General features: G+C 50.5%; 1 protein-coding gene across 5 annotated transcripts in view; it reads left to right on the top strand.

The window, feature by feature from the left end:
• The first annotated feature begins 1,587 nt into the window (after positions 1-1,587).
• MTAP (methylthioadenosine phosphorylase) overlaps positions 1,588-10,634 on the top strand; it is a 43,291-nt gene continuing 34,244 nt past the window's right edge. For all 5 annotated transcript variants that reach the window (XM_077790239.2, XM_085567520.1, XM_021537140.2 and 2 more), the window contains exon 1: positions 1,588-1,637. In XM_077790239.2, the coding sequence (XP_077646365.1) occupies positions 1,602-1,637 (36 nt within the window). In that variant the 5' untranslated portion in view covers positions 1,588-1,601. The remainder of the gene's footprint in view (positions 1,638-10,634) is intronic.

Here is a 10,634-nt window from a genome sequence, read left to right as displayed (position 1 = left end):
ATAGCTTGTAAGTGGGCCACCCCCTGCTGACAGGATCCAGGAGCTTGGATAGGTATCCAAACAGTTTCTTGGCCCCTGCCCATTCCTGAGTTAGAACTCCGTGGCCAGTACGCTTACCAATATTTACAAAAAGTTGAAAGGGCCCTTTTAGGTCTCATTTTGCCGTTTCTGGCAGTCCAAAGCTAATTAGCACTTTTTGGCTTCATGTTAGTTTTTTAGGATACTTCAGGGATTCTTTAGTGCACTTTAGCTCCACCTCTGCTGGTGAATTCAAGGATTTGAACTGGAGGGGGGAAGTCAAACTGCTGTATTTCCAGGAATATGGAAAGGTGGTCTGACTGAAATACAGATTCTCTGACAACACTGTTTTCAGAGAAGCCGAGCCAGACCTTGGCAATCTGGGCACACAGCCGCACCTTTAAGCAGACAAACCATTTCCATGGCATGCCCCGCAGCAGCACTCCGGCCGCACGAAGCGGCTGGCAGAGCGCCGCGGAGCGCGGCTCGGAAGGACGAAGCGGAAGGACGAAGCAGTGGGAGCGCCGTGCGGGAGCGCCGTGTGTCACCGCCGTGCGGGAGAGCCGTGCGGGAGCGCCGTGTGTCACCGCCGTGCGGGAGAGCCGTGCGGGAGCGCCGTGTAGCACCGCCGTGTGTCACCGCCGTGCGGGAGCGCCGTGTAGCACCGCCGTGTGTCACCGCCGTGCGGGAGCGCCGTGCGGGAGCGCCGTGTGTCACCGCCGTGCGGGAGCGCCGTGCGGGAGCGCCGTGCGGGAGCGCCGTGTGGCACCGCCGTGCGGGAGCGCCGTGCGGGAGCGCCGTGTAGCACCGCCGTGTGTCACCGCCGTGCGGGAGAGCCGTGCGGGAGCGCCGTGTAGCACCGCCGTGTGTCACCGCCGTGCGGGAGCGCCGTGTAGCACCGCCGTGTGTCACCGCCGTGCGGGAGCGCCGTGCGGGAGCGCCGTGTGTCACCGCCGTGCGGGAGCGCCGTGCGGGAGCGCCGTGCGGGAGCGCCGTGTGGCACCGCCGTGCGGGAGCGCCGTGCGGGAGCGCCGTGTAGCACCGCCGTGTGTCACCGCCGTGCGGGAGCGCCGTGCGGGAGCGCCGTGTGTCACCGCCGTGCGGGAGCGCCGTGCGGCACCGCCGTGTGTCACCGCCGTGCGGGAGCGCCGTGCGGGAGCGCCGTATGTCACCGCCGTGCGGGAGCGCCGTGCGGGAGCGCCGTGTAGCACCGCCGTGTGTCACCGCCGTGCGGGAGCGCCGTGCGGGAGCGCCGTGTAGCACCGCCGTGTGTCACCGCCGTGCGGGAGCGCCGTGCGGGAGCGCCGTGTGTCACCACCGTGCGGGAGCGCCGTGCGGGAGCGCCGTGTGTCACCGCCGTGCGGGACCGCCGTGTAGCACCGCCGTGTGTCACCGCCGTGCGGGAGCGCCGTGCGGGAGCGCCGTGTGTCACCGCCGTGCGGGAGCGCCGTGTAGCACCGCCGTGCGGGAGCGCTGCCGCCGCCCGGCCCGGCGCTCCGGCCCGCGGCCGGCTGCCGCCCCCTGCCGGCCGGAGCGCCCTCCCCGGCGCGCTGAGCGCGGCCCCGCCCCGCCCTCCCGCCAGCATGGCCGCCGCCGCCGCCGCCTCGGCGCCTGTGAAGGTAAGAGTGCTTCCGCCCAGCGGCGCTCCAGGAGGGCGGAGGTGGCGTCCATCGCCGCCCGCGAACCCTCCCTGCCGCCGTCTCGGGACGCCTGCGGGAGCGAGGTGGCGGGGGCTGTGGCGCTGCCGAGCGCGTGCCGAGGGGCGCTGCCTTCTTTGCTTGCTTCTTTCCTTGTTCCCTCCCTCCTGCCCGCCGCGTCTTTCCGCGCTTCCTGCCGCCTTCCCACCCTCCTGCTGCGCCGCCTGTCGGGAGCGGGCTGGGGAGCGCGGCGGTGCCGCTGCGGGGCGGCGTCCGCCCCAGCGCTCCCGCGCCCGGGCCCGGCCGGCGGCGACCGTGGCCGACCCGGAAGCGACGATTTTTTGTTTGGTTGGTTTTGGTGTTTTGTTTTGTTTTGTTGGTTTTTTTCCGGAGAAATCTGCTTTTCCGGGTATCTGGCCCGTGTGCGGTGTGTTGGATTTGTCAGTGAGAGGAACCGTGGCGGGTCTGTAGATGTGGGCTCTGTTTTTGAACGTGCATGGAACTCTCAGCTTTGGCAGAAGTAAGGAGTGCAAAACTTCCTCTCTTAAGACTCATTTCCTGTGTGTTTGAAGAGCTGCTTAGAGCGGTGATGGCACTCAGGGGCGAGCAGGCTCAGGCTGAAATTTGAGTTTTCACAAACTGTGCATTATTTTTCTGCCATGAAGTAGAAAAATCCCAATCCTACACCTTTTCTAGGTGCAGAAAATAGTTAGAACCTCTCTTCAAAGTATAGATTTAGTCTCTTAAGTGTAACTTATAAGCAGCTTGATGTTTATCTCCTTTTAAGCAAAATTATTTGTAATGCCTTCTTTGTCCCTTTCTCAGTATCCCCAAAACAGAAGAGAGGAATACAGAATGGTTTGTTGGTGGTTAGTTGTCAAAATGACCCATAGGTGATCATGCCATGTATTAGTGTTTAAGACTTGTTCATGATGAGCAAATGTAGGCTGTTACTGCACTGGTACCTCTATGCCTTTGGCTTAAACCTTAGAGAAGTTCACCAAACACCACATGAAGAAAGGCATACACTTCAGTGTGATTTCTACTTGAACTCTGACAGGAAAATGGGTTTGATTTTTGAAGTTAGTGGTGTGATAACTTTTTGTTAGGTTTCACTTCTGTTGCTCTTCATCCCACTGTTTGAGATTCACTCTATTGTAATGCCATTTTACTTGAGATTTCATTCCAGATAACCTTTGATACAGGCTCTGTTAAATTTTGCAAGTTATATCCTTTGTGTCCCTTTGTAGGATGCAAAGTCTGGAATGAAGAACAGTCTTACATATTTTCATTCTGAAGTCATTCCTAGGTGTGAGGTCACTTCTCTGGCTTTTGAGGAAAGGTGAAACTTGTCCTTCCTTGGTCACATCCTCTCTGCCTTCCCATATGTTCAGCTCCTGGGTTGGCTGTCAGGGTCAGTTGGTGAGACCCCAACAGTGTGAAAGTCCTTGTTCCCCTAGCCCAGCAGCTGAAGAAGAGGTCTGGAATGCGTGAAATCGAGTTTTCAAAGTTGTTTATTTCTTCTTATCTAAATATTATTTCTCTGACCTGCCGAGCTCTGGTTAGCACGGAAGCCATGGCCATCTAAGCTCGAGCCTTGAGGGACTCCCACCTTATATACTCAAAACTACATGTCTATGTTTACAATTTCTTTACCAATTCCTATAATCTATGTTAGACTGTGAATCTCTGCCTTAAACCAATAGAAAAGTGCCACCATCACACCAAGACATGGAGGACAAAAAGGGAAAGAAGGCTAGGACATGCCCAAATTCCTCCATCTTGTATCCCCTTGAACCTCATTCTAAAAATCCCAAAATTCTACTTTTCCACCCTGTGTTAATTCAAATATCACACTACTCAAACCCTTGTGGCTTGTAATTCCTCATACAAAATTGGCAGCTTTTTCCACTGGCTAAAATCAAAGCCACAGATGTTTTTGACTTCATGTCAGGGTCTCTGAGCCTCCTGCCAGTGTCTTGAGACAGCCAGGGCAGCCAGAGGGATGTCCTGGACTCCGACAGCTCGTAGCTGGGAATAGAAGTCAGTGCCCCTGACAGGGGTATTGTGGTTTAGACATGATGCTCTCCAATTTACAATTCCCACTGAAACCACTCCAAACCACATATCATCCCAACCCCTGCAGCAGAATGAGAGGAGAGTTGGAGGCACAAAAGGTGAAGATGATGGGTTGAGATAAGAACAATTTACTGGAAATGAAATAAGAAAACAAACAGTAACAACAACTATATAAAAAGAAAGAGATGAACAGCTAATATGCAACTGCTCACCACTATGCAGAGCCCAAAAATACCCAGTTGTCATGATACACTCACCCAGGGCCCCTTTCTCTGTTACTGGAAAATGATACAAAGTCATGTAGAATAACCTCCAGGTCCTAGTCAAGGCCCTTCCAGACTACTGCAAAAAATAATCCTGTCCTGGCCAGAGCCATGACATAGGGTATCTCTCCCACTGAGACTAGAGCATTTGCATTCATTTTGATAATTCACTAGAAGGCTTGGAAAGCAGAATTTAGTATAGACCCAGATTTTTCTGTCTTGTTCCCAGACACAAATAGTATTTCTGGAGGTCATGTAAACTGAATGAAAAATAATTGTCAAGTAGAATTAAGTTTAGGATTAGAGCTGCCAGCTCCAAATTGACCTTACATGATTAGAGCAGCAGCTACTTCAAAAATCTCTGCTGCCTAACTTTCCTTCCACTGAAGTAACTCCCCAGTGAATTATAAGTAAGCCCAGTATTTCTCCAGCCAGTGTTGCCTCAGGTGGCCTGAGGGCTGTCCAGACTGCCACTGTGGTAAGCTTGCAGCGTGTAAGAAAGCAGAATAAACTCACCATAGTCTAGGTCTTCTGTGCTTTGGGTTCTGCACCATGGGAGCTGTGAATATTTTGCAGGCTCATTGCAGTCTGCAATTTCTGACAGCATGGCTATTGGTGTAAAAGCCTACGCAGGAACTGAACAGTGCAGCCAAAGTACATATTGATGCCGCTGCAGCCCCCTGCATTACGGAGCCTGAGAACAAATTTGAGAGCAACCACACTAGGCCTATGTTGCTGCAGGCCAGGCATGCTGCTTTCTGTACAGGAGCAGTCTGTTACTGTGATGGATCTCTGTGTTTATAATAACCTTAAAGTGCTGTACTTCCAAAGTAGCTTTTATGTCATGCATCTGTAGCTGCTCTCTCCAGCATTCTCAGTCCCAACAACTTTCATTTTGCTAGATGCAAAAGTTCAGTTCCCTTTTGAATCCTAAGTCACAGGACACTAGTAAAACAAGTGCTATACCCATCTAAAACCAATAAAGTAGCTGAAGGAACCTTTTTTTTTTTTTTCCTAGACTGAAGAAAATTAAAAAGGCACCATTTTGGTCCTGTCCTCTGGCAATATAGCAATCATCAGTGTTTACTGAATATATGCATGAACAGTGTTAAACATAGTATTTTCTTGATTTTGAGTTTTGTGGTTGTTCCTGTTGCATACCTTTCACAATTCTTAAGGCAATTTATCCTTAATTCATCCTAAAGTGTATAGTAGTTTTCAGGATTTTCATGAGCAATCAAAGTCAGAACCTTTGTGATAGCTAAGTAAGGAGTAACACAGGAACAAACCCATCAATATTACTGGAAACAATGGACTAAGTCTTCCCTAAAGCTTGTGTGTGTATTCAGAGTCAGAGCATGTGGGTTAGCGCTGCTATTTTCTATTGCGCTTCTCATGCTCCATAGGGGGGTAGCAGGAGGAAGTAGGAGGTTGGTTAAAACCATCACATGTACAGCGTTTACAAAGTGGAAAGCTTTGTCAGAGAGGTGCTTCTATGTAACCAAGACCACGGAGCCTCTGCTTGTTGGAAAGAAGTGCTGAATGAGCCAGTTAATACAGTGGTTGAACAGATGGGGTCTCTACAAATGTGAAACTAAGAAAAAGCTGGAGTAAGAGGCAGCTCTCTGTTGTGGAAGGAGAGTGTTGTATGTTCAAGTCTGGAGGTTTTACTTGAGAAGTTTTCAGTCTTTGTGGTAATAAGTTATGTCAGAAAGGTTGATTTTGAGGCAAATCAGTCATGATATGTAGTCAGCTTGAAAGTGATACAAACTTTGTAACAACTGATCACATTGAATCAGTTTGAATCACAAAAAAAAACCCACTCATTTTCTCTATGTGTGATTGAAACGATACGTGGAGTAAATCTACTCCACAACCTGATGTAGTTACAAAGTGGGTATGTGTTGTCACTCGGCACAAGTGAGATAGCTCTCCAAAACCTTGTGGCCCGAGCTTCAGTCTGACACCCACTTTTATTTAGAAAGGTGTTCCATATGCAATACATTACACAACCTTTCCATGCATATTCAACCCCTGGCCCCACCTGTCCTCACCTCTCATGCTAAATAGGTCCACATCCTTCTGGGCATGCTTGGTTTGCTGTGGTGGTCATATGGGGGTCTCTCAGTGGTCTCTGAGGCTGAAGATCGTGGTCTTCCTCATGACTGAACTTTTGAACTTCTCCCCTCTGCACGTGTGCTTTTGGTATCTGAATACCATCTGTCAGTCTTGATAAGCTTGGAGACAGAGGAGCCTCTTTATCTGGGTTCTTTGCATCTTTTGGTATCCTCCGGTATTATTCTTTATGAAAGATGCTTCAGAAATTTGCATTTTCCTATCCCCTATGTACCATGGCAGAGGTTTCTTAAGTAAAAGGTTAAAATTCAACACATAATTCTACAAGCTAAAATTTAAATGTTTAATTCATTTTGTTAACTCAAGTAAACTTCAAAAATCTCTATTTCAACATCTCTTTTAAGTACCATTGCTAAGCTTTCAGTTGTGAAAAGCTTGACAATAATAATTCCCTCCGAAGTGTTATGAGTGTTCTGAACTCAAGGAAAATCTTGACTTGATTGAAAATCTAATTATCCCTAGAGAGACAAAAACCAAGTTACTTTTCAATGATTAACTAGAAATAAAAATAATCAGATGCATTTTTCTTAGCTGGAATATGCAATCATAGGTAAATCAAAACACAACAGGGATTTTAGTTGGAAAATCTCTTAGATTTTGTTGAGTCAGCACAAAAGACTAATTTTTTCCCACAAAGTTTTCTTTCTTTTGGAGGTTTAATACCATATAGAAATGCCTGTGTCCTGGTTATGGCTGTAGTAAAATTAATTTCCCCTCAATAGCTGTTCCAGTGCTGTGTTTTGGATTCAGAATGAGAATGGTATTGATAACACACTGATGTTTTGGGTTTTGATGAGTCATATTAATCCTAAATCAAGGACTTCTTTTTTCCCTGTCTCATGCTGTGCCAGGGAGAGAGTGGAGGGGATATGCAAGCAAAACTGGGACGGAGCATAGCTGGGACAGGTGACCTAAACTGATTGAAGGGATATTCCACACCATGGAATGCCATGCCCATTATATAAACAGAGGGAGTTACCCAGAGAGTGGCCATTCTGGATTTGGGAATGGGGTCTGACATTAGTCAATGGGTGCAGAGAAATTGTATTATGCATCACTAGTTTTTCCCTTTTTTATTATTATTGCTACCATTTACCCTTATTATAATGTTTTACTTTATTTTCAGTTGTTAAGCTTTTTTTATATCAATATACAAGTTTTACTTGGATTCCACTCCCCATTCCACCAGAGTGTAGGAGGAAAGAAATGGAGTTTCTGCAAGTGGCTTAACTTCCAGCTGGGCTTAAAACCATGGCAGCCTGATATTCATTATGGTGGTTATATGTAAAACTTTTTGTCTATATAAACAAAAAGCGTCTGTTTTAATGGGCTTTTTACATGTATTTCTCACTCATTACAGGCATTCCCAAATAGTCTTAATTTTTATATTGGAAATAAATGTTTAATGGTGCATCTTTGTGCGTTTTTTCATAGCTTTTTTTTTTTTTTAATTTGGTATCTTAAAAAGGAGAATCTGTGGAGTTGCGTTATTTGTATGTTTTATTATCCCTGTATTATGTATTGGTTTATTCCTTTGTACCCCCATGTACAACTTGGTTTATCCCCAGTTTTCCCGCCTTGTCCTCCCTTCCCGCCTTTCCAGTATCTATCCATCACCCTGGAAGAGGCGCAGTCTTTCCCTTTACCCCTCCCAGGTGCCTTGTCTGTCACTCGGTGTCCCTTCCCATCCATCCAGAAGCTTCCACCTTGGGCACCGGGTGATTGGGCGAGGACCTGGGGCCCCTCTCATATCCTTCCCCCATTGGACCACGTTGTATCACCCCATCTCGGAGCCACTCCCTATCCCTATCCCCATCAGTTGTCGGTTACCCCTCCCTTACAGTTTATAAGCCAGTGCAAGCACCTTGTGCTTGTTCCTGTTGGCTGGCACCGTTCTAGGACATTTGGCCCCGTTGGCCCACAATAAACTTGGACTTAGCCCCCAACAGGATCCGCTCTTCATTTATCACCGCGAGGCTTGCTAGCGCTGCCCGGAACCCACAAAGGCACTCTCCAAACCCCAGCTGGGAGCGGCGGAGGGTGCCTCAATCGCCCGCCCTTGCCCCGGGACGAGAGCTAGCCGGGGCTGAGATCAGGGATCTGGGGCGGGAGCGCGGCAGCTGGCGCCCAACGAGAGGCCCTTTCCATGGCATTGGACCCCTCGTCTGAGGATTTTTAGGGTCGTTCGGACCCGAAGACTCGTCCTCCTGGCCGTCAGCTACCCCGGTGGGAGCAGACCCACGTTTTAGTGGGTGGCGCTCCCGGGGACAGGACCGGCAGCTCCAGAACGCACCGCCGGAGTCGGTCCTCTCGTGGTGAGGTTTTACGATTGGGCTTTTAGTTTCTTCCCTACCCTCCCGGACCCCGGTTGGTTTATACCCCTAATTATAGGGGTCCCTGGCGCTTTCCCTGTCCTTTTTAGTTGGGGGTTTGTCCCTTTTTAGTGGGTTTCTTTCTCCCTGGGGTTCGGGGAAAAGATCCCTGTTTTCGGTGCTCCCTCGCGAGCTTCTGGTGCTTCCCTTCCCGGGCGGGAAGCTATAAGGACTTCGGAAAGAGCGGGTGAGGCAGTCTTCTGTTTTTCATTTTCGTTTCCCCAATCGTAAACTTTGCGGCACCTTTTAACATCAGGCAGCATGGGTGCAAGGCTGTCTGTGCCGCAGAAGAGCGTCTATTCCCAGGTTGTGGGTATCCTTTTAGTGGGGGGTATAAGAGTTAAAAAATCAGAAGTTAAACGGTTTGTCTGGTGGCTGTCGCAGACTTTCCCGGACATTTCGGCAGCTAAATTATACCAAGTGCCCTTTTGGAACCAGGTAGGGAAAAAGATCCTGTGGCAGTCGGATCTCTCTCTCTCCAAATTCACCCATTTGGCTCTCCAAATTCGGGATATTATTAAAAATCATTATGAAAGTCTGCCACAGCCAGCCGCAAACAAACCGATCCCCAGTTCGGCTGTTAGTTCGAATAACCCTACTCCGCTTTCCTCTCCCTCTCTCCCGAAGTCGGGTATTCTCAGACAGGCATCCCGGTGTTGCCCGCAGGCAGATTCTGGCCCCTCTGAGAATATCCTTGACTCCCCGCAGGACGGTGCAGGCACTGTCTCTGCTTCTACCCGTTCCCCTTCTTCCCTGCTCTGTACAGCCCCGTCCCGTAAGAGTTCAGTTCGTTTTAAATTGTCACAGACCCCCAAAGATCCCTCATCCCCCATCCTCCATCCCCAAACCCCACAAAATGGCTTCCCTTCTCCCCCCTTCCCCAGGACACAAGATGGTGAACGCCACATGGCTTTTCCCGCCACTTGTGCTCCTTCTTCCCATGATCCCTATCCTCCCTCCTCCCAAAACCCCTTCCGGCAAACCAACCCCTTCTGCTCCCCAGACTTCTCCGCCCACCTCCCTCCTCAACCCCCTGCCGACTCCTCCTTCCTTGAATTATTCAACACCCCACCCCTCAGCTCCACCCCCGGGGAGGGGAGTCCCCACCATACCACTCCCCCTGCTCCAGACCACGCCTCGTCCCCTGGTTCCCACAACCCCACTTCCAGTTCCCACGCTTTCGGTTCCGGGTGGGGGGGAGCGTGGGAACCCCGATCCACCCCAATCCTTGCCTGCCTTCTCAGCCGCACCTGTCACCTGTACCCCGCGGCGGGGGGGTAGGCCCCTTGCACAGTGGTCCCCCATCCCCCAGCAGACCATCAAAGAGCTCTGCAAGGCCAAGAAGGGGTTCGGGATGGAAAGTGAATACTTCCGAGGCTTATTGAAGGCAACCCTTTCCTCCAAAGAATATGTCCCCGCGGACATTCGAACTCTCTTCTCCTGTTTAATCACCCACAGAGATTTCCTCATCTGGGAGTCCGAGTGGAAGCGGGAGATAAGGGAGGTGTTACCTGACCTCTGGGCCAATGCAGATAGCTCTAGGTATGAGGATGGGGCTGTAATATCGTTAGACCACTTGTGCGGGGAGGGGGATTGGCTAATGGGGATGAAGCAAGTGGAAAAAATCCCCAGAGAGGCACTGCAGGTCGGCACCAGGGCGGCAGAAAAGGCGTTTTTTAAGTTAAGACCCAGCGGTACGGCGATTAACTTCTTGTCCCTAAAGCAGGAACCCCTAGAACCTTTTGTCGCGTTCGTGGACCGATTACATCACGCGATAGAGGCTCAGGTCCCGGATGAGAAACTGAGAGAGGGGATGCTTGCTATGGTAGCAAGGCAGAATGCAAACGACGCTTGCAGGCAAGCAATCCTCAGCTGCCCCTGGACCCTGAGCCTACCCTTCAAAGCATGCTGCAGGTCTGTGCGAGGAAGGTGACGGTTCCTGCTAAGGACATTCCAAGGACTCCTAAACCACCAACAAAGAGAGTGGCTTTTGCTGCAGCCGTGACGCCGCCAACCACCCCTTCTCCGGACCGCCGACCCACAGGAGCACGCCCGAGGAGTCACTATCACCAACAGGCCTGCAATTTGTGTAGGCAGAAGGGACATTGGGCTTCCCAATGCCCTCTGAG

This window comes from Lonchura striata, chromosome Z (assembly GCF_050655825.1).
Source record: "Lonchura striata isolate lonStrDom1 chromosome Z, ASM5065582v1, whole genome shotgun sequence".
Lineage (NCBI taxonomy): Eukaryota > Metazoa > Chordata > Aves > Passeriformes > Estrildidae > Lonchura > Lonchura striata.
This window is presented reverse-complemented; position numbering and strand designations above follow the sequence as displayed.